Here is a 25,455-nt window from a genome sequence, read left to right on the forward strand (position 1 = left end):
TATTGTCAGCAGACACGTCACGTCCCATGTAGGATCCGTGTGAGACTAATGAATATGGATGTGTAGAGTTGTGTTTTATATCTAAACCCATCTATCGTTCCTTAAAATCCAAATGCAGAGTACTTTTCTCTCCTCTAAAGTTGACTGGTCTTAATTCTTGATCGACTACACTAACGGTAATTTTGGTAATTTCACGTATGCTGCTGCTTACTGGTATGTATATAGGGTTATGAGGACGTTCATCAATAGCAAACCCTGGATCAACACTAAGTGGAAAATGTAGAATAGTGTGCGCAGGTCTGTCCTCGTAGAAGGCTCCTTCGGTAATGTTGCATTCAAAAAGTAGACTCGATACTTTTATAATGTTTACAGGTTGATCTGAAGAATGCAGTGTACCTGGCGCCAATATTCTATTTGAGGAGAAACCCAATAATTTACCAAGACTATCATTTTTCTCGAAAGTAATGGTATGCTCTTGACAGAAAATTTCACATTTAAGCGTATTGTTGTTCGGTCTTAAAGTGAACTGCTGAACTGAATTGTATTTAGTGTGTAATGCACTTCGAATGTACGCTTCGATATCGGTAATTTCATAACATCCGGATGGAATGTCGATATGACGCAACTTTTTACGGTCATTTTGCTCATAGAAATAAAATTTTTCACCATCGATGTTTGGGATGGAATTAAATGTATGAAATCCCAACACTGCTACATAATACTGCTGAAGTGGATCAAGTACAAGAGGCACTTGAGGAGTAAACGAAAATTCGTTTGTAGTACTTGTCAAGGTTAACAATCGAGACATGACTGATACTTAATATAGGGTGTAGTAAGTTAAATATCAATATATTATGGTAAAAATTTCTTTATTTTTCTTATTATACTGTTACATGGTTTTGTCTTATTTACATTTTGCTTATAGATACCGCTCTCATAGACACCGCACAATACACATGTAGATTTCATATTGCCGCAAACATCACCCCATTCATGTTTATTATGATCTTTCTTGCAAGGTAAATGATCTCCTAGTGCGAGACGAATATCGTGGGGTAGTTTATACCAAACACCGCTCGTTATATTTTCCATAAAAATGCATGTGGCACGCCTCAAGATGTCGTTAGATGGTTCCATTGTAGAGAAACTTTAAGCATAAATGTCCACAGTTAATTTGGTTATAAGTTTGGTATGCGTCGTTATTATAGAAAATTCGTCCACCACTCAAATATGATGCTAGTTCCCGCGGTGGCTTCAAGCAACCATATGAATCAAAGTATTCTATGTTGTTATTTATCTTTCGGTAAGCTACCCAATGTGTACCAGGGTTCTTGGAAATATCAAGATTAATAATAGCACATTCGTGTTTACGGGGGGCTTGAGGTAAATTGTCCCGCATAAAAACTCCACGAAAATTTGAAATTTTTAATTGTTTAGCAAATTTATTCAAGTCCACATTGGTTAGAGGTCTATTAGGTAGCTTCAGCGGGAGTTTTTTGACTTCTTCAAGTATAATCCAAAGCCACCTTTAGCGTTTTTTCGTAGGTATAAACCTTTGCCTAGATGTTCCATTGCTTTATTATGACGTTTATCTTCTTCCAGTTTCTTTTGAGCATTCTTTGAGTCGATTACTGTCTTGGCAATGGCACTCGCACCCCCCGCTAAAGAGCCGAGAGCTGATAAGCCTGCAAAGATAGGGATTAAAGGTAAAATACCACCTGATTTTGGTTCAAATGGAATAATTCTTGGAACCCGCACATTTTTTTTCCCACCTACGTTTTTAACGGCCGTTCTAGCTGCTGCAAGTGCAAGTAGGGCTGATTTACGCAGATTTGGTGCTGGAGGAGTACGTTTCAATCTTCTGATAATTGGTTGCAGCACGTGTCGCTTAAATGATCTAACGCCTTTACCACGTTTCACACCCATACCTAGTTTTCGTTTGGCTTTCATCGCTGTAGTAGTTAACCAGGCAGTGGTTTTTTCACCCAAAGATGCGTCTTTTGCTTTAACTCGTTCCCACGCTTTATTTTCCAACACCCAATCTGCTTTATGTCGATCTTTTAAGGAATTACTTTGAGAGTATGCTATATCGTGATCTCTCGCAGCCTGATCTAATGGATTTATCCCAGGATCTCCTCGTGCTAGACGTTTCTGTAATTTAGTTCCAGGTCCTAGATAGTGGTAGCCAGGAGCGTGCAATTCAAATGGTAGACTATTGATTATAGAATTTAAAACTCCTTCACCTTGAACAACCAACATTGAAATGAATCGTTTCACACAAAATTGCTTTTTATATAACCAAGTGCATAAAATTCATCTCGATCACAAGATGAAGGTTGTTCAACAAGACAAGACACTAGCAGTGGAAAACTTAGATTTTGTCGATAACGTGACAAGAACCAGTAAACATGGTGCATTGCTACCACATTCTTTTCGTGCTATCATATGCGGCCCAAGCGGATGTGGAAAGACTAATGCTATGTTGGCATTATTGTTTGACCCGAATGGCGCTAAATTTCAAAATGTTTACGTTTATTCAAAATCGTTGTTTCAACCCAAGTATCAATTTTTGAAGGAAGTGTTAGCATCTGTGAAGGAGGTGGGCTATTTCCCATATAAAGATAATGATGCCGTAATAAGTCCTGGTAAAGCCAAACCAAATTCTGTATTCATATTTGATGATGTATCAACGGATCCGCAACAAACAATACGTGAATATTACTGTATGGGGAGACATAAAAATATCGATTGTGCATACCTATGTCAATCCTACAGTCGAGCAGGCAAACAACTCCTACGTGATAATGCTAACCTTATTGTATTGTTTAAACAGGATGAGCTCAATTTAAAACACGTCTTTGACGATCACGTCTCTCCTGACATGACATTTGAGCAATTTAAACAATTTTGTTCTGAATGTTGGAAGGACAAGTATGGTACATTTGTTATTGTTAAGGATTTTGATATTTCTAACGGACGCTATCGTAAAGGTTTCGACAAGTTTATAAAAGTTTAGACGTGGCTGAGATACCTGCATTATATAAAAGCATGTTGGACAAACAAGTGCTTCTACGCAAGCGCAAAGTTGCGGAATTAGCTAGAGCTATTCGCAAAAAGTATTTAGCGTTAAAACTAGGTAAATCGGAGGAGGATGAAACTTTGAAAAAAATGTTTAAACCCATAACCAGTGTTCTAAAAACATCGCAATACAATGCTAACGTTAAAACGGAGTCGATTAAAAAAGAAGAACCAATGGAAAAAGAAGAAGAAATTAAAAAAGAAGATATCAGCACCATAAAAAATACATCATTTATCAGCGATGAAGAGGTATTCAGCGATAAATCCGATGAAGAATACGAAGATAGCATAGAAACAAACCAATCGCAAGATAAGGTATCCGAACAAGAATTTCAAGATTACCTAGAAAAATACCATCATCTAATTCATCCTTATGTGAAAGACCATTGGCAGTATTCAGATAAAATAGATAGAGTATACGGTCCTACTCATGACCCCGTAACCTCTAAATGGAAACTTGGAAAAACTGTTATTGATTTCGCCCATAATGGTTGGATTGTGGCGAAAGGAGACTATGTTGTTGGAACTCGCGGGCTATATGAATTAATATTTTACAAAGAACCTGATTATTACACTGAGGACGATGTGAAACGATATATTACATTGCTGGAATTAACCAATGCTCATAAAAAACTGAATGGTACACTAAAGGGAACCAAAACCTATAAGTGGAATGAAATTATTAAACCTAATCTTAATAAATCACTTCTTAAACCTGACCTGAATAAATCATTTCGTCGTAATACAGTATCTGGTAGGGAGGAGGTTGGCTCAGGAATACCGACACATTGGGAAGACAGCGATGATCATGTGCAATATGTGTATTGGGATGACCCAAACGAACTTTGTGAGCGCCTCAAATTGTTGATGGCTGAGCAAAAAGCAGGAAACACCGCATCCCTCAATAACGAAATTGTTGCCATTATCAACGAATTACGTGAAGCAGATATTATATATTAACGTTAGATCAGATTATTGTAGCATCATTTCCAATATGAATGTTGACAAGTTTGGTCGCCATCATTATCGTTCTAATGAACAAGCTGTTAAAAAGCTACGTGAAGGCTTAAAACAATCTATTTTGGATGTACAAAACCAAATACATGCAGTAAAGAAGGATATGCAACGGAATCCTCCTGTAGCTGATACAGATCTTTCCAACAAGAAATTCGTAGATAGTCGCATTGTTCATGTCAAGTCTTTTGTAAGAAAAGAGTTTAATTTGTTGCACAAAGAATATAATGCAAAACATGTTCAACTTGAACAAAAAATCTCAGACACCATAAGTAAAGTAGAAAGTGATTCTAATAAAAAAATTAATTTGTTGCTTGATGAGAACAAAGTGAATGCTGCAAAAATATCCGATTTGTCGAAACAAGTACACGAGTTTAGAAATGACCTAGATTTATTTAAACGTGAAATGAATAAGAACGTTACAGATGCTGCTCACCAAAGCGCACAAAATATGTTGAAATCGTTGGAAATGGAAAAAAAGATTAAAACAACGGATCTTAATTCACATGATTTAGAAAATCGTCTTAAGGTAGTAGAAGAATACGTCGAAAATAATAAAATTGTCTAAAGAGTCAATTGATGGACGAGTTGCATAAAACCTATTGTACAAAGAATATTGCGTTAGAACGTAAACAGTTTAGGTAGAGTGAAGATGTCTGATGCAAAAAAGGTGAAAGGCAGAAAACATAATAAATTACTAAGCGAGTTACAGGTAAATCTACAAACCATAAATGATAATAGGATTCATGATCTTGAGCAATGGCAGAAAAGCATTCGATATGAATCAGATATGAGATCTTTACTAGATAGTAGAGTATCAGAGCTGTCAAAGACTTTGTATGAGTTGGATGAACGTTTATCTTCAGCAGTAAAAGAAATCCAAGATACACTTGCTATATTTAACACATATTTACACCCTTTACTCCAAAGAGTTAAAGCTTTAGAAAGTAGAAATGGCGTCGTCCATGGAAAAGGTCCAACTAGTTAACGAGCTACACAAACCTGCTCGAAAAAATTATCCAAGACGACGTACAATAGTCAAAGGCTTAGACGATTTATGGCAGATGGACTTGGCTGAAATGCGACCTCATTCTCATAACAATAGAAATTTTAAATTAATTTTAGTTGTTATTGATTGTTTTTCGAAATATCTGTGGACTCGTCCATTAAAGACAAAGACGGGTGAGGAGCTGACTCGAGCATTTTCGGATATCCTCGCACACAGCAAACGAACACCGAAAAATCTGCAGTCGGATCAGGGAACTGAATTTTACAATAACAAGTTTCAAAATTTAATGAAAAAACATAAAATAAATCACTATTCTGTTTTCACTACCATGAAAGCAGCCATGGCTGAACGCGTCATTAGAACGTTGAAATCCAAACTTTACAAGTATTTCAGCTTACACGGTACTTACAAGTGGATTGACATATTGCCCACAGTTACGGCTGAATACAACAATACAAAGCATTCAAAAACGGGGTACAAACCATCACAAGTGAACAAAACCAATGAAAAGGAGATTTTAAAAAACAAATTTACGCATTTAAAAATCGCAGGTCCCCGAAAATTTAAAGTCGGCGATATTGTACGCATCAGCAAAACCGAAATGTTATTCGACAAGGGATATGTTCCAAGTTGGACAACAGAATTATTCAAAGTTACCAAAATCAATATTACCAACCCTGCAACGTACATGCTCGAAGACATGCAAGGTGCACCGATCAAAGGAGCCTTTTACGATGAAGAGTTACAGAAAACAGCCAATCCTGATATTTACTTAGTTGAAAAAGTTTTACGTCGTAAAGGTAAAAAAATGTACGTCAAATGGCTTGGCCTTGATGTAAAACATAATAGTTGGATCGATAATGATGCTGTCATCTAAAAAGGTGGGGGGGGGGGAATTCTGAAAAATTAGCAGAAACACGTTTTTCGTTCTCAGTGTGTTGCAGTCAGTTAGCTAGTAAAAATGTATTCCCAAGATACTGAATACTCAAGCGGCAGCGAGTATGATGTCACCCTTTCACCATCATCTGAAACATCAACTGTATGTGAAGACTACGATCATGAGCTGGATGCTCTTCTAGAGAAGTATGAAGAAGCAGCTAAGAACGAGTCCCATTATCTGCTGTACACACAGTTGTTAAATGGATCATACCAACTTGGTTGTGGTCTAAGTCCAGCCAGAACATATACTCCAGCTGTAATTATGTGGAAATCGCCATGGCAGAAAATATCTTTCAGTGCCTATGAATGGGAACAATTAATTACCCAACTCAATGAGCAAAGTTTTTTCCACGAAAACGTGACCGTCTCTGATGATCCTGTTGAAATTCAGTGTGGTGAATATTGCATAATTCGACAAATAACCTACAACAGCATGAAATTCCTCGAAATAATCAAGCACGGCATTAACTTTTGCCTCTCAGAAGTGCAAGTGAACACCCTTGTGGAAGCAAATAGTGAACTTTTAACACCGTATATGTCCATGCTAGAGACTATTGAATTTCCACATTATTATTATAATACGCTTAATATTGTTCGAAATAGTTTTAGTAGTCATAATTATACGTTTTCAGACGCAATTCAAAAATTGTATACATTTACACAGGAAGGAAATACTTTACAACATATAGCGTTAGGGCAACTTATATTTTTCTGTAAAAATAGGATCGCTAATGATCTTGAAAGAATTTAATAAAGCTTGTAAAATATATCTCTGTTGTTTTATTTCATGAAAATAAATTACAAGAGGAGTATTGACTGGTGGGGTTTATTTATATCACAGTGATGTTTTCTTATTTGAACTAGTATCATTCGAGATGCATATCAATAAAGTTGTTCTGCTCATCGCAACCAGCATAAGTTTTTGCTTAGGTGGAAATTTTACTGAGACAAATGCAGTGTCATGGCTAGAACAATATGGTTACATCAGCACAAGTGAAACTGCCAGTACTGATATTACTGAAACACTAGAACAGTTTCAAGAAAGATATAATTTACCGGTAGATGGGAAATTAAATAAAGAAACGATGGAGTTAATGCAGAAACCACGATGTACACAAGGAGACAATGCTTACGCTGTAAAATCAGCATGGAAAAAATTTGATATAAAATGGTATTTTCCACAAGCAACCCCTCAAGCTTTGACAGTCACTAAAAGAGTATTTGAAATATGGGAAGAAGCATCAAAATTTAAGTTTACTTATCTGAGAATCCCAGATCCAAATCCGGATATAACTATAACAGTAGTTCCAAAACAGCACTATTTTCGATACAATTGTCAGGGTAACGACGAATGTCCTTTTAAATTTACAAGTGGTATATTAGCACATTCTTATTTTCCACCTACATCTGGGTGCATAGAAATTCATATGAATAGCAATCTAACATGGGATTTCAGTTTAAATTCTACAGCAGAAGGTCGAACAAATTTCTTTGCAGTCCTTCTCCATGAAGTTGGTCACGCTTTAGGTTTAGCACACAGTAGCGATAAGAAGGCTGTAATGTATCCCTTTTATGAAACCTTTCCTTCTCACATAACTGATGATGATAAAAGAGGATTAGAAAAGTTATATGGACATAAAAGTAAATCTGCATCTATTCCAACTCAACCTAGGAGTAGTTCACCAACTACAACAGAAAGATCTAGGACAACCACAGCAGCTAGGACTAATAAATCAAAGCAAAATATAATAACGAATGTATGTGAATTGGAATATCCAGATTTAATATTTTTAGCGTATGCTCCATCATTTCCAACATACCGAATGTATATAGTAAGTAAGGATCTGGTATGGAAATATGACTTAAATAATGAAAAGATGCCCACCAATGCTGAACAATTTATAAGATACTTTCCAAGGGGAATTACGAACGTGACACATGTTTTTCAAAGTTCCAATGGAGATATGATTGGTGTAAGCAGAAATCGTATATATGCAGCAGCATTTCCTAGCTTAAGAATTCATACAGATAACATGGTACCTGAAATCAATAACGCAAGAAGTATTAACGGTTTATTCCAAACAAATTCAGGAAAAAAATTTGTTTGTTTTGATGGTTCATTTATTGAATTTAATGATAAAGACATTATCTCAAGAGGACGCATAAGTGACGTTTTTCCAGGAATACCAAATGATATTACATCAGCATTTAATTACATCGATGGACATATATATTTCTTAAAGCACAACGTCTATTACAAGTTTAATGAATTTACAAGAAGTGTCATTGAAAAAGGTACTTTTAATTGGAATATGTTGGGGATCCCTTGTCCTGATAATGGATTAATAAAACAACTGAAATCCTTATTATCTAAAGTAAATTTATTTTATGAATAATTAATGTCTGGGGGTCCATCATCAATGGGATCTGGGGATCTGGGGATCTGGGGATTTTGTATGGGGAAAAGGTAAATAAAGCATATTTTACAAGAAAGTCTTTTATTCGTTATTAGTAATCGATAATCGTAATCGCAAATCGTATTCGTTTAATCGAAGTAACGTTTTGTGATTATGATCAATACAACTAAAAGGTAAGTAATTACTTTACAAGAAAGTTTTTTTTACATTTTACAGGTATAAACGTACAAAATATGTTTACCGAAAATGATACAAATATACAGATCGTCTTTACCAAAAGGTTTAAATTTTATTAGCATCTTAAATATCTGAGAATCTTACTTTTTTATTACGATTCCTGTGTAAGTCCTCCTCACAATCATATCTATCCTTTAGTTCAAAGAGTACCTCACAAAAACCATTTTGACACCAGGATGATTTTTTTCTAAATATCAAATGTAAGTCTGAAGCTAAACAACTAACATGAAAATTATCAGATTTAGCTTTTAGACATTTTTGTTTTTCAGAGAAAATTATTTTAAATACCCTGTAACATGGTCGACAGAGTAGCAAATTATATTTTGGTATTTGATAATACCTAAACCATAAGCAATAGTAGTCATTAAGTGCAAAAGTTTCAAAATCCTGACACTCTATAATTGCCTGACGAAGTTCAGGTGAAATATTCAATTCTAGATCATGATTCTCAAAGTCACAAACTTTAAAATGTTCATAAGGAACGGGATTAGTTTTAATTTGCATCCATTTAATTTTACTAAATTTTTGAACTATTTCCTCCGTTAATACCCATGGTAAAGGCGATTTACTAATAAATTTTGAAATTTCATGTATGTTTTCGATAATAGAGCTTATGCATAAATTCTGTAGACTTTCCATCTTCCACATCTGAAAAATGAATTCACCTATGTGTTATACTGTAGTGGCCCCAGGGCAACGTATCAAAAGTGTTGGAGAGTAAGTGCCGTTTGTCATCAAAAGGGTTTAAGGCTATTTTAGTTTGCTCAATACTGTAAACTTCATGTAATTTAGATTGTATACAACGCTGTGTTGCATAAAAAAGTGATTTTGTTTCGGCAGTTTCACGAAAACTTTTCAAACAATTCAAATAATCATCAAAGTTAATTTTCATCTTTACAACATTCATCTTAACCCCTTTCGACTTTTTAACATCTTTCTCCCCAGCCACTTTATATGTATATTGCTTTGAACGAAGACCAACGAAGTGAGTCATGATTTTTGAGTTATTCTCATCTTTCATTAGACCTGGCACTTTTTTGTTTACTAAAGGAATATTCCAAGGATTATTTTGGGGATAATCGCTTGTATCAAATCTATGAATGTCAGGCTTAATCATTTCCTCGTATATATCATTACATTCAGTTTCATAAATCAATCCATCAGTATCAATATAAAGCAATTTATTGACTATTGTACATCGTCTTGGATAATTTTTTCGAGTAGGTTTGTGTGTAGCTCGTTAACTAGTTGGACCTTTTCCATGGACGACGTCATTTCTACTTTCTAAAGCTTTAACTCTTTGAAGTAAAGGGTGTAAATATGTGTTAAATATAGCAAGTGTATCTTGGATTTCTTTTACTGCTGAAGATAAACGTTCATCCAACTCATACAAAGTCTTTGAGAGCTCTGATACTCTACTATCTAGTAAAGATCTCATATCTGATTCATATCGAATGCTTTTCTGCCATTGCTCAAGATCATGAATCCTATTATCATTTATGGTTTGTCGATTTACCTGTAACTCGCTTAGTAATTTATTATTAGAGTTACTGGAAATGTAAGACCTTTTAAATTAAGGACAGTGAAGTAATGAGGATATGAAGTAGTTTTGTTAGCGTTTATGTTAACTGAATATAGTGCTGATACAATGGTCCAAGCAAAACAAGCCTGGTCGTTATTCTTAACATTGATACAAGCTCGTTTTTTGGTAACTTTAGGATGCAATTGAATATACTATGAGGCTCCTTTAGCCATTTCAAATTTATTAATGTTTATTTCTAAAGATATAATTTGATTCAGTGCCCAACCACTCTGAGATTCCTCGAATTCAGATAAATCGGTCAAAACAATATTTTTAACGTAAACTTCAAACCAATAATTTAAATCGGTAGTCACATCAATAACTTCATTTTTAGTATTAAAATATTTTCTTTCTAAAATTTCCACCTCTTCAGCTTTTTTGATAAATTCCCCACAAAATGTAGTGTTTACTTTTAACATGCCCATTCTTTTTAAGTTGTATTCAATTTTCTTTTGAAACATTTTAAAAGCATCGGCAAAAAACTGTGAAATATCTTTATGCTCTTTGTTAATAATTATTCCTGTTTGTACTCTACTTTGAAAAATTGATGCTATATTTCTCCATACAACCTTTGCTTTACTTCTACGTATATTATTTAACCCACCGCCTGCAACGGAATTTAAATTTTGAAGTATAATTAAAAATCTTTTAAGGATCCCTGCATTGGTTTGAAGTTTTCGTAGCGTCCCTATACTTAAATCGCCATCCTTAATAGCTAAATTGCATAAACATATATGTTTTTTAACTTGTTTTATTAAATTTTTTGTTTCTCTATCCGAACAACGCTTTTTTAAAAAAAGTAATTTTTCAGTTTTATCAAATTTTTTAATTATCTCACTACTAAGAATAGCGATTTCCTCAGAATTCATTTTTCAAAATTTTGGATATGAAAAATCTACTTACAGTTTTTTAAATTTCAATTATTTCGAATGACGCTGCAGGATTTAGCTTGCTCGACGTGCTCACCAGGCCTCTGAATACGACAGCGTACTTTTCTGTCCTCAACTGATCTATATAGGGGGCGTAGTCCTCGGTAACCCGCTTCGGTAGGAACACCACACTTTCCTCTAATTCTAGAAGCACCGATTGACCAAATGCAGTGTTGACGATTTTACTGTTTATTATTTTATATGGTTTGTCAACTTCCAGTTGCTGTAGTTTTGTAATCGGTTTGTCTTCTTTCTTAACAACAGAAACTTTGTTTAGTTTGTTTAGATCCATCTGAAATAATTGCGAATGTAAGTTCATTTGCTACATTGCAGATTCTATTATTAAAAATTACATGATTTTGAAGTAAATTATAATAAAATTGCAACAGTGAAAATATGAAAAAAGACATTGACGTAATAAAAAGCTACGGCTACAAAATCATGTCTATATAATAGGATACATTACATACGAGTTGTAACAACTCATAATAGCCGGTAAACGTGGACTAGGATACACACGAAAGTCATAACTTAAGAATGTACACACGAATACCACGCTACGCTGTCTCTTGCAGGTCTGAGGAAAATTGCACCAGTAAATCATAAAAGATGACATTGAAATGATAAAAAACTAAAACTGAGGTAAAATTGTAACAGTAAAATATAAAATATTACAAAACATTAAACTGGTAAACATACAGAAACTACATAATCACAGTATAAGGGCTATACAGGAACGAGCACACAAAAATAAAATTTCCCCAGATCTACTGCAAAACTGAGCCTTTCACAACATCGGGCAACAGCGCCTCCCATAAGAGCCTGTGTATTAGCGTAAGATAGAAAATCAATTTTCCCCAGATTCTGGGGAAATTTTAAAAAGATTTTAAGGATGCATTACGTACGAGTTTCTACAGCTCGTAATAGAAGGTAAACGTGAACCAGGATGCAAACGACGCTCATAACTTAAGAATATACACACATGAAGGTTTGAAAAAAATGATTTACCGGCACATACACTATTATGTAGATTTCAGGTCTTTAAGGTAAAATCGCAGTAGTAAAACATTAAAATGATGAAAAAGCAGAAACTACAAGATCATTATTATATAATAATAGGATGCATTACGTACGCCTTTCTACAACTCGTAATAAACGTGGACCAGGAGGCACACGCAACTCATAACTAAATATACACACATGAGGGCTTGAAACACAAACAGCATTTACCGGTAGAAAAGCGGAAACTACAAAATCATAGTTATACAATAGGATGTTTCTACAACTCATAATAGAAGGTAAACGTGGACCAGGACGCAAACGGAACTCATTACTAGTTTCTACAGCTCGTAATAGAAGATAAACGTGGACCAGAACGCAAACCACACTCATAACTTAAGAATATGCACAGGCTTGAAGCAAACAAGCATTTATCGACAAATACGCTATTATGTAGATTTCAGAACTTTAAGGTAAAATCGCAACAGTAAAACATAAAATATGAAAAAACATTAAAATGATGAAACAGTAGAAACTACAACATCATAGTAATATAATAGGATGCATTACGCTGAGGTAAAATTGTAACAGTAAAATATAAAATATTACAAAACATTAAACTGGTAAACATACAGAAACTACATAATCATAGTATAAGGGCGATACAGGAACGAGCACACAAAAATAAAATTTCCCCAGATCTACTGCAAAACTGAGCCTTTCACAACATCTGGCAACAGCGCCTCCCATAAGAGCCTGTGTATTAGCGTAAGATAGAAAATCAATTTTCCCCAGATTCTCGGGAAATTTTAAAAAGATTTTAAGGATGCATTACGTACGAGTTTCTACAGCTCGTAATAGAAGGTAAACGTGGACCAGGATGCAAACGACGCTCATAACTTAAGAATATACACACATGAAGGTTTGAAAAAAATGATTTACCAGTAAATACACTATTATGTAGATTTCAGGTCTTTAAGGTAAAATCGCAGCAGTAAAACATTAAAATGATGAAAAAGCAGAAACTACAAGATCATTATTCTATAATAATAGGATGCATTACGTACGCCTTTCTACAACTCGTAATAAACGTGGACCAGGAGGCACACGCAACTCATAACTAAATATACACACATGAGGGCTTGAAACACAAACAGCATTTACCGGTAGAAAAGCGGAAACTACAAAATCATAGTTATACAATAGGATGTTTCTACAACTCATAATAGAAGGTAAACGTGGACCAGGACGCAAACGGAACTCATTACTAGTTTCTACAGCTCGTAATAGAAGATAAACGTGGACCAGGACGCAAACCACACTCATAACTTAAGAATATGCACAGCCTTGAAGCAAACAAGCATTTATCGACAAATACGCTATTATGTAGATTTCAGAACTTTAAGGTAAAATCGCAACAGTAAAACATAAAATATGAAAAAACATGAAAATGATGAAACAGTAGAAACTACAACATCATAGTAATATAATAGGATGCATTACGTATGAGTTTCTACAGCTCGTAATAGAAAGTAAACGTGGACCAGGACGCACACGGAACTCATTACTAGTTTCTACAGCTCGTAATAGAAGATAAACGTGGACCAGGACGCAAACCACACTCATAACTTACAAAAATTACATAAGAATATACACAAGAAGACTTGAAACAAAAAGCATTTACAGGTAAATAGGCTAGTACATTCCAGGTCTTTAAGGTAAAATTGCAACAGTAAAACATAAAAGAAGACGTAAGACTTCTGAAGTAGCAAATAATTAAATACCAAAAATATTTACTTACTTTTTTAGTTGTATTGATCACACTCACAAAACGATTACTTGGTGTAGTTTGTGACTGACAGAAACTCTATAAAATGGCTATCCCCCGATTTCAGTTTAAATAGTAGTTACTCCGGAAATGCCTCGTGAACACATTCACGTTTTAATTGCATCTTTTAACTAGTAATTTGCAAACGATTAAAAAACATTTGCACTTAATTCGTGGGAACGACATGTGCATAATATTTATAGAATTTGTACATCCTTTAACTAGTAATTTGCAAACCATTGGAATGTGGATGTATCCGGTTCACTCGTGGGAACGACATATAATATTTATAGTTGGTGCATTAACGTATGACATCATTAGAATGTGGATGTATCCGGTTCACTCGTGGGAACGACATATAATATTTATAGTTACTGTCAGCGTATTTCCCGCGGTTCACTCATTTCGCCACACGTGCATTAACGTATGACATCATTGGAATGTGGATGTATCCGGTTCACTCGTGGGAACGACATATAATATTTATAGTTGCCGTTGCGTCCACATTGCAATATATTTTTATTACTTGGAGGTACTCACGTATTTTTCTTTGAATTCTAAAAGCACATTGTAGAATGCAGGCGGGGTGCATTCGTTTGTATGAAATTATAATACTAAAAAATCGTTGCTTTTTGGCTTGCGTATCTACATTGCCTAATTTTGTTACATAACGCAATTTTTACCGCCCCCGGAGGCCCCACCCTATGGGATTCTTCTTCAGAGGCCTCAACGCCGCTGGCCGCCAACACGAATTCTCACCCCCTACAGGGTGCGACAGGGTGTACTTCTTAGAGTTCTTTTATAACGATAGGGTTCTTCTTCAGAGGCCCCAACGCCGCTGGCCGCCAACACGTCTACTTCTCACCCCTATGACGACAGGGTGCGACAGGGTGTACTTCTTAACGACAGGGTTCTTTTATAGGGTTCTTCTTCAGAGGCCCCAACGCCGCTGGCCGCCAACACGAATTCTCACCCCTATGACGACAGGGTGCGACAGGGTGTACTTCTTAACGATAGGGTTCTTTTATAGGGTGTACTTCTTGTACATCACCAGAGGCTACTTCTACGGCCTCAACGCCATCCTGTACAGGGTGTACTTCTTGTATAACGACAGGGTTCTTTTATAACGACAGGGTTCTTCTTGTACCAGAGGCTACGGCCCCAACGCCATCCTAGCCGCCTCATTGCAACACGTCTACTTCTCACCCCTATGACGACAGGGTTCTTGTATAACGACAGGGTGTACTTCTTAACGACAGGGATTCTTTTATAACGACAGGGTGTACTTCTTGTACATCACCAGAGGCTACTTCTACGGCCTCAACGCCATCCTAGCCATCAAGCTGGCCGCCATCTTGGATCTCAGATTCTCATATCTCTACTACTCTAGATAAAAATATAGGGTTCTCGCATTCGATCTTTGTTAATGACATACATTACATATTTTACGTATACCATTATACCTCCATCTGGTTCATCTTCTATCTTCTCCTCACCCTCACACCCTTAAAACGCTTCATACCGATAACGATATTCGATAACACTCGTAAAATACCGGTCCCGTCCGTTACTCGCTGGGATATGATTGGTAGAAAGTAATCAAGTGTACTGGTTGTAGATACAATAGTCGTTACTCGCTCTGATACGATTGGTACGAAGTAACGAAGTAATCAGAGTAATCAAAGTAACGATTTGCCTCTCTGTATAGTAATCGTTACTTTCGGTATTCGTAAGTAACGAGTACTTTGTAACGAATAGATACTTTTTCAACATCTCTAATATGGTGGCCAATATAATTTTTAAATTGACTCTCATCAAGGTAAGTATTCACTATTCTATTATTGCGTAATCGTAGATTAGCACGAATCTGTCATATCCAATATGGCTGGCAAATGGCAAGACATGATCTTCTAAAATGTTTTTAATGTACACGTCAGCTACCATTCACACAATCATCTCCACAAGTTCAGTATGTCCTTTCCGAGAAATACCACTCCATAGAACTATACCGCCAAGACCAAAATTATCGCTCTGTATGAGGATACAACTGGCATACCATTCACCTTATGGAAGCATGATTTCAAAAAACAAAAAGACGTCTCTAGTTTTCGTTTTACAGCAGAATTATTATTTATTATAAGTTTACTTCTAACAGAGTGTGTGGGACCAATTTTTCGTTATAATTTTTGTCCCCTAAGCAGGCAGGAAGTGAGATGCAATTCTTAGAGTTCCTCTAGCTTTCTTTGCCTCAGCATTCGTATGGTTTGCAAATTAAAGAAACTGCGAAGACGTTACCAGAAAATTGCTTTCAATAAAAGTTTAAGATATTAAGTTTAAGATATTTTAATATTATTCTAACATTATTTTAATATTATTTTTAATTTTATTGAAAAGTAAAACTTTATCTTGTTGATTACTTTTGTTAATAGAGTGTTGTGGCGTTCCCTGTATACTCCTAAACGATTTATTATTTTCAGTTTCATTGGAGAAGAAGAATCGCATATAAACGGCATCGGAACCTTAACGGATAACCCAACATGGATCATAGATCCGATAGATGGCACTGCAAACTTCGTGAGAAATTTAAAAGATTCCTGCGTTTCAGTAGGATTAGTGATAAACAAAGTACAAACAATGGGTCTAGTGTTCAATCCCTTTTTAAATGAATTGTATACGGCTATTAAGGGCCAGGGAGCGTATCTCAATGGAAAACGAATATATGTCAGCAAAGAAACAAGTAAGCGATTTGCTGTTATAGCCAGATCAGGGAACACAAAATTTTACGAAAACCTCCAAAAAAATAAAGGAAGGATGAAAATTTGGGAATAAGTAAGTACCTAGTTGAAATTGTCTATTATTATATCAGAAAAAGTTTACAATTCTACATCCCCTCCATTTAAAAAAAAAAATTGGGAAATACGGGGTGAAAAATATTTTCTTGGGAGTGAAAAAATATACGTTCAAACTAGGCGCGGAATTGGATAAAATGATTAATTCTAAGCAAGTTTTGTTCTATAGAGTTTTTTCACTAAGTCAATACTTTTCGCGTTATTTTTTTTATTGGCTTTAGGATTAGACCATGCGGCCAGAAACAAAGTAAACAGTACATACATAAACATAATATATATCTTATCTAAACTATCTAATTACTAATCTAAGTTAAGGTTATCTAAGTCTGACCGACCTTTTTGTTAAGAATAGATATAATAAACATTTTATTTTCAAAGTGAATTTTTGCTAAATTAATCTTAATAAAAATTATGGGATAAGGACAAGGGTCACACTTTTCTCATTCAAGGGTTTTTTTTCTTAATAATTATTGATTACCTATATACCCACCCCACACGGTAAGGCAGGCATGTAGGCAATCAAAAGGAAAGACATCATTTAAGGTTACAAGCCTAATCTAGTCATTCTATAACTTAATTTTACAGTCATATATTCGAGTTATTTGCGAGTGAATATGTTCATTTTTAACAAAAAAAAAACATGTTTTGGACGGTTTTTCGCGGATAACTCAAAAAGTAAGTATTCTAGCGAAAAAAATATTTTAAGTGAAAATATAGCTTATAAATAATAAAAAAAAAATGGTGTACGCGTGAGGTCTGCAGACCCAGTAGAAGCAGAGTTGTAGCTAATGAAAAGTAGGTTCTTCTTCATCAAATTCCAAATCGAATATTTCAATGTGAAATAACCAAAAAACAGCACTTTGCGGGGAAAATTCATTACAACTTTTTTAAAGTGTTTAAAAAAAGGTATACTTTTGTTTTTAAAAAAAACTTATTACATTAAAAATAAGTGAGTTCCGCTCAAAATATTGTTGGTCCCTTTTATTTTTTGGTACAAAAATCGCGAAAATCACCCCCTAATTAGCTTCCCAAATAAAATTAATTGTTACCGCTTCACAAGTTACTTTACTTATGTATTGTTTATATTATCTATTATATATTATTATATATTATATATTATATTTGTATATAAGTTTCATTGGTTCAAAGTGCTCATTTTTGAAAAACATTGGGTTTAAAATAAAACATTTTTTTTATTTTGAAAAAAAAAAAATGGAATTGTTCATGGAATTAACTTAAAAATTATTAGTAATACCAAAAATCTTAAAGAGTAATAAAATGTACGTTTTGCTTTTCTGAATATTTTTGCTTTTTGGTTTTCTTGTTAGACAAAAATTGCTTATGCTATGGCTGTACTCGTTCAAGCCATTTTAACTACAGCTTTTTCAAAAATATGCACTTTGAACCGACGAAACTTACAGATCATATAAATAATACATAAGCAAAGTAACTTGTGAAGTCGTAATGATAACATTTATTTGTGATGCTAATTAGGAGGTGATTTTCGCGATTTTTTTACCAAAAAATAAAAGGGACCAACAATATTTTGAGCGTAACTTACTTACTTTTAATGTTCTAAGTTTTTTTAAAAAACAAAAATAAACCTTTTCTTAAACACTTTAAAAAAAGTTGAAATGAATTTTCCCCGAAAAGTGCTCCGTTTTTGGGTTATTTCACATTGAAATATTCGATTTGGAATTTGATGAAGAAGAACCTACTTTTCATTAGCTACAACTCTGCTTCTACTGGGTCTACAGACCTCAAGCATACACCATTTTTTTCAGTTTTTTATAAGCTATATCTTTGCTAAGAATATTTTTTCGCTCAAATACTTACTTTTTGAGTTATCTCCGAAAACAGTCCAAAAATATGTTTTTTTCTGTTAAAAATGAACATATTCACTTGCAAATAACTCGAAAAGTATTGACTTAGGGAAAAAACTCTATAGAACAAAAGTTGCTTAGAATTAGTCATTTTATCCAATTCCGGACTTATTTTGAATGTATATTTTTCACCTTCGAGATGGGGGTACTCCCCTCCATTTTTGTAAAATGGAGGGGATGTAGAATTGTAAACTTTTTCTTATATAATAATAGACAATTTCAACTACCTATTCCCACATTTTCATCCTTCCTTTAGTTTTTTTGGGGTCAGATTGTTCTTTGATCGGGCTATTAATAAAAGTTATTACAAGAATTAATATCAATATTAAACTTACCAGGCTTACCAGGCGCAGTGAATATCGTCCGCCGTGTTTTCGACGTCTATCTGACGTCATCTTCAGGGCTTCCGGGGTCGCAGTCTCTTGCAGTTCTCCGAAAGTCCTGAAGATGACGTCAGAGAAGACGTCGAAAGCTCGGCCCTGTAAATATGGACGCGGTTCAACCCGGAAACCTGATGGGTTTAAGAAGTTACTCCAATAATCTGTAAACATCTGCAAGAAGTAGAAATTTAACTCTTTCCAATTTCTTATTGCGTTTCGTATTATGTGTTGGATCACCACGTAACACCGTCATCACCATCATCAGCGGCATTACAGCTCCATATGAGCCAAAGCCTTCTTCAGAGCAATCCTTCATTCACCCTTGTCTCTGGCAACTCTTCTCTCCATACTCTAACTCCAATAGATTTTAAATCATCCTTTAAGTTGTCTTGATACCTAAGTATCGGTCTTCCTTTGGCTTGTTGTCCAATCGGCCCTCTTCGGTCAAAAACTTTTCTGACTGTTGCACATTCCTCTCGCCTGATTGGCCCTATACATCTAAAGCGTGCTACCTTAATGAATTTTATAACGGCAGATTGCCCAAAACTTCTATACAACTCAAAGTTGCAACGCCTGAGTCACAAACCTTGCCATTTTATTCCTCTATATATTCTTCTTAGGATTATTCGCTTGAAAAGTTTGAGCTGTTCTTGGTCCTTCTATTTCTGCTCCAGATGTGTTTTTCTAGACGGCCACTTTAATTTTTCTGGGTAGTTTTGAGGCCATCTGTCACACCTCTAAGTATCTATACCTCGTCCAATTTACTTACCGTTGCACGTCATCCGCGCCATAGCCTGTGACACGATACCAACACGAAATATCTAGGCGGTAGGTGTGTTCCCCTTTAGAATCATTTTGATTCTAAAAAAGAACACACCCACCGCCTAAATATTTCGTGTTGGTATCGTGTCACAGGCTATGGCGCGGATGACGTGCAACGGTAAGTAAATTGGACGAGGTATACTTTACTTTTTTTTTTAAATAACTGCTGTTTTAGATATAATGAAGGCAATATTTAACTATGAAGTCTCCCTAGCTAGAAATCCAAAATACTATGAACTGTATATGTACAGATTGAAACATCTGATCCAAATTATCAATGGGTGAGTATAAGATACTAAGATAATTTTGCATCAATGAATAAAAATAAGATAGCGTCACGCTCCCAACATCACGGATGCCAGTCCTGTCATTTCTAGAGATTTACTGAGACGGATGTTGGGAGCGTAACATTGTCCCCTCCTTAAAAGATGGTTCCTCCTGGAACTGGATGCTGGTATCGGCAACTAGACCCTCTTTTACAACTTCCAGTTGTATAAAAGTGGCAGGGGACTTCAGTCTAATTGGCGGCATTTTAACTTTGGCATGGCTAACTTTTGCACGTTGGACTCCAACACGTGCTTTCTTAATTGAATTAATGCCTTCCATACATCCATGGAGGTCAGTGGCGGCTCGTGAGTTTTACAATAGGGGAGGCTCTAACTATAAAAAATCTAGACAAATTTGCACTAGCAAAAAAATGCACCAAAAAAAGTAATTTAAGGCTCCATTTGTTTTTGACCATTTTTATTTACATTTCACCTTACGGGGACCCTCTCTCTTAGGAAGCGTTCAAGTATTACGTAACGCGATTTTTGACCCCCCCTCCCCCTACGTAACGCACTCTAATGGGCGTTTAACTATTGCGTAACGCAATTTTTGAAGATTTTTGAACCCCCCCCCCCCCACCTGCGTTACGTAATACTTGAACGGTCCCTTACCGCATGCTTGCATTGATAACTGAGATGTAGAATAGCTTTTGTAACTAATAATAATATTATTGTTACTAAAAGAACTTTATAAAAACAGGATTAAATCTAAAATTAACGAAATTTTTCGAATTTTGAGTCATAATTACCCCACAACGATAGAAGTTCCTTGTAATTGCCGCGATTAATGGAATAATCATCACTTTCATCGTGTCTGCGAAAAGCTAATTCTTGCGAAGCCAAATATAGTGTTATATCGATAAGCTTTTTTAAATTCATCCTATTCTCCAAAACCTGATTATTGTAAGTAATTATGGCCTCTTTTTGAGCCGTATCTAAAGCAGTTACTATATTTTGTTTAGCAAAAAGTTTTAATTTACACAAAAAACTTTTTCCCTCTTAATAGACCCGGTTAACCAGTCCCATTTATTATACGAGTTAATATTAAATGCACGATTTTGACGATTACCTGAGGATTTAATAATAGTTAAATTTGGCTGTGGTCTTTCTAAGGTTTTAATAATATAAGCTTTATTATAATATACTTAAAGTATTAAAATTATTAATTTATATACATTTTATATAAACAAACAACGGTACGTAAATTGTAAAAATAACCTTACCAAGCCAATAACAACACAAATAAAAATATATGAAATACAAAAATTCACCAAACACTAATTAAAAGAAATAAAATGATAAAATCACACCAAGAAATACCCTGACTATTAACTTCCTTATAGAATATAAGTAAAACCACAAGTGAGCCTAATTCTGGTTTTGCCTCCCTTGGCATATATATTATATTTCTGGGTAGTTTGACGTGAAGCGATATAATATTACGTTTCTCTATCGAGTATTATTGTACGCATAGGAAACTATATCGCTGGTTTCGAGACGTTTGTCGTAACTTAGAACACAACGGAGTCGAGTCTGGCTTCTACCTCCCTTGGTAGGGATATGAGGAGCTGCTCACAGCATACAGGTGGGCATATTGATGCATTCCAGATGCGTTTAGTTACAAAAGTGTGCAATAATTTACACTTTCTATTAGTACGAGCGCTTGTTGTTTCTCGTGATTCAAAATAAACAAAACAGTGACATTTCATCAATAATTCTAGAAATATTATGTCCCAGATATGACATAAAATGTGTAAAAAAATTATGGGGAGGCTAAGCCTCCGTTGCCTCTTCTGACGAGCCGCCACTGATGGAGGTACCGGTAAAGCAAGACATGCAGTTACCACTGAAGATAAACAAGATCTGTTCGCACTTCCCGATGACTACTCACACATACTATCCCGGCCAGTATTAAATATTTAAAAGGGTTGGCATCCGTCTTTCGAAGGAAGTTTTGTCGAGTTGTGGAACTTCAATACCAACTGCCAGCTCCCGGAAAGTTTTGAAACTCCGAGATGGATCACGGTACCTTTTCTATCTGATAGCAAAAGATACTGTCCATGACCAACCTACCTACCAATTGTGTGTTCAGATTCAAGACAAGCTCAAACTAAACACAGTGGGATGTGTCATTTCGATACAAAGAAGAGGCATAAACAATGGCATTAATACAAAGAAAAAGTAGTAAACTTGTAAAAAAAGGCTAATTAAAATCAACATCGTGATTTACACCGATTAGTAAATAAGTTAGAAAGTAACTAACTATTTCAAAAATGAATAACCATTTTCAATTTCGTTGCAACACGAAACTACAGCCTATCATTATTCCAGTTCAATCAGAGAGTGCAGCAAGCACCTCTACCGGTTTCGAAACTTATTAGTTTCTCATCAGGAGGCACAGATGCTGCTCTCTCTGACCCAACTAGGACAAACCTCGGCGTGCAGTCACGGATTGCAACGAACGAAATGGCAGTGATTGTAATCCGTGACAACACGCCGAGGTTTGTCCTAGTTGGGTCAGAGAGAGCAACATGTGTGCCTCCTGATGAGAAACTTGTTTTCAATCTGGTAGGATGTAGAGTAACATTTTTGGTGTTGTTTTATGTGCTATTAGATTGAAAACTTAGTCTTTTGCTAGTAGTTGCCGCTAGGGCATCCCTGCCATTTTGTTCGTTGTAATCCGTGACTGCACGCCGAGGTTTTTCCTAGTTGGGTCAGAGAGAGCAGCATATGTGCCTCCTGATGAGAAACTAATAAGTTTCGAAACCAGTAGAGGTGCTTACTGCACTCTCTGATTGAAATGGAATAATGATGCGGCTGTAGTTTCGTGTTGCAACGAAATTGAAAATGGTTATTCATTTTTGATTTACATGTTTACTCTGATTGGAGTACGAAGGAAACCGTTCTTGTTGGAACTTTACCGCGCTGAGCAGATGGGACGTGAATTATAAATTGTAAAATTCCCTCATCTTCCTTAGTCTCAGCATCCGTAATGGCTTGCAAATTTTAGAAGCCTCGGAGGTGTTACCAGAGAAGGTCCCCATTGTTTTCAATCTGGTAGGATGTAGAGTAACATTTTTGGTGTTGTTTTATGTGCTATTAGATTGAAAACTTAGTCTTTTAACTAATTATTTCTTTTTAGCTTTCGCTCATTGGGTTCAGCAGTGATGGGCCTGTGCTATGTAGCTTCAGGCAGAGTAGATGCTTACCAGTGTGATGGATTATATCCTTGGGATGCAGCAGCTGGAGTTTTGATAGTTAGGGAAGCTGGAGGCACAGTTTGCGACTCTAGAGGTAATAATCCTTCCACATTATAAATAAAATGTACAGAAATATAGTACAGAATTATTATTACACCATCTTCTCGGTGAGTTTTGATTTAGATCAGTCTTCTTGCGAAGCCTCTTTGATAAGGGGTAGACCCCGAAACACGGTGTCAGAGGATGGCAAGAGACTCGATTTGAATCAAAACGAAACCGTTTATTTTGTTTTTACACTTTACTCAGTATATGAGTACAAAAATGATAACGATTCAGATAGGCAAGCTGAGATGCATCGATAGAATATTTTTTCCTGAGTGTCGTCCGTTTGGTATTTATACAGGGTGAGTCACCACTAACGCGACGGAAGATTACAGCGAAATGGTAAAAGATTTGAAAAAAATTTAAATTGAATAGTTTGTAAGTTGATAAAAGCTCTATACCTGTGTACAGAGTGTTCTGAGTTATGTTGACTTTTCTTAAAATGTAAAGTTTTAAAAGAAGGCTTATTCTCAAGTTATTTACGAAATTATAAAAATATTACTTTTACATCTAAATAGTTGGATATTGGTTGAATGTATTCCATGATTAATTATTACACATTTGTCTACAGGGTGTTCAAAATTTACAGTTTCATTCGTGGAGTATTCAGTGTGTCATATGATGCTTATTTTAGATGGAACACCATGTATATTAATAAATAATTATACTAAACAAATTTACCTCTTTCGAATGGTATATGGATGTCCTAGACCTAGGTGTCATAGTTTTTGCGTAATTTACAATTATTTAAATTCTTAATCTGTAAATCGATTTTAAAACAAAAGATGAAGTTAATTAATGTCATTGTATGACATTGTCATTTTATGACAATACGGTCTGGTAACTATCTTAATGCATTCAATGCTTGATTATTACACATTTATTTACAGGGTGTTCAAAATTTACAGTTTCATTATTGGGTTATTCAATGTAGCATAATATGATGGTTATTTTATTAGAACACATGTACCTATATTAATCAAGGATTATACTAAACACAGGTTGTTCCTCTTTCGAATGGTACCTATATGGTATATGTTCTATAACTAGGAGTCATAGTTTTTGCGTAATTTACAATTTTCTTAAACGGTACATCGATATTAAAAATATTTATAGTCACTCTCGATTTTTAAACCCATCATCTTGGCATAGTTGTTATAGAGTGTAGTTGTAAATAAATATGTAGATATATTTTTATTTGCTTTTTTTCGTTATTAAGTAATAATATTAATAAAATAACTAAATACAAAATGAACCACAACTTACTATAAGTAAAAAATTATCAGTTATGTAATACATGTTCAAAATGTTTATACAACAAGCGATTTTAAATTATTTGTTTATATTATTTAACATAGCTGGTGTTATAGACGCAAAAGCGTTCAAAATTCTTAATTTCATAAAAATATCACCTGAAGTAGTAGGGTAGGAATTAGCAGGTGTAGCATTTACAATATTTTTAATATAACCCCATTTAAAAAAATTCATCTTGGTCAATCCTGGTGACCTAGGTGGCCAAATATATGGACCGAATCTATCTATCCATTTATCTCTAAATTTTATGTTGAGGTTGTTCTTAACATCACGTCAAAAATAAGCAGGAGCTCCGTAAAATTGGAGCCACATGTTTGTTCGCAGGCTAAGTGGAAGGTTTTAAGAAGGATCCAAAAAACGTGTTTTAAGAAATTTAAAAAAAGCTGCTCTATTCAGATTTTCGTCAACGTGTTGGTGATCAATAGTGAAATGTTTGTTTACTGTATCATAATAAAATGAAACCTATGTCTATTAACTAGACGGTTATTATGAAAAGTAGGTACATTCGTCTGTACACAATACATTCTTAAAAAAAAGCAGGATCTTC

The 25,455-nt window shown here is 35.0% G+C and overlaps 2 protein-coding genes and 1 long non-coding RNA gene across 3 annotated transcripts in view; 1 reads left to right on the plus strand and 2 right to left on the minus strand.

Annotated features, from left to right (window-relative positions):
* Positions 1-25,455, minus strand: part of LOC114331958 (ATP-dependent helicase brm-like) — a 120,696-nt gene that overhangs the window by 90,455 nt on the left and 4,786 nt on the right. The window lies entirely within an intron of this gene.
* The window catches only part of LOC114331963 (uncharacterized), a 52,907-nt gene that overhangs the window by 25,885 nt on the left and 1,567 nt on the right, over positions 1-25,455 (plus strand). The window contains exons 3-5 of the mRNA XM_050650940.1: positions 16,510-16,769; positions 20,142-20,247; positions 23,435-23,586. Coding sequence (XP_050506897.1) covers positions 16,510-16,769; positions 20,142-20,247; positions 23,435-23,586 — 518 coding nt within the window. The remainder of the gene's footprint in view (positions 1-16,509; positions 16,770-20,141; positions 20,248-23,434; positions 23,587-25,455) is intronic.
* On the minus strand, positions 8,522-15,797 carry LOC126884747 (uncharacterized). The gene is made up of 2 exons (XR_007698143.1): positions 11,180-15,797; positions 8,522-9,342 (listed from the first exon to the last, which is right to left on the minus strand). It is a non-coding gene; the product is annotated as an uncharacterized LOC126884747 (long non-coding RNA).

Source organism: Diabrotica virgifera, chromosome 5 (genome assembly GCF_917563875.1).
Source record: "Diabrotica virgifera virgifera chromosome 5, PGI_DIABVI_V3a".
NCBI lineage: Eukaryota > Metazoa > Arthropoda > Insecta > Coleoptera > Chrysomelidae > Diabrotica > Diabrotica virgifera.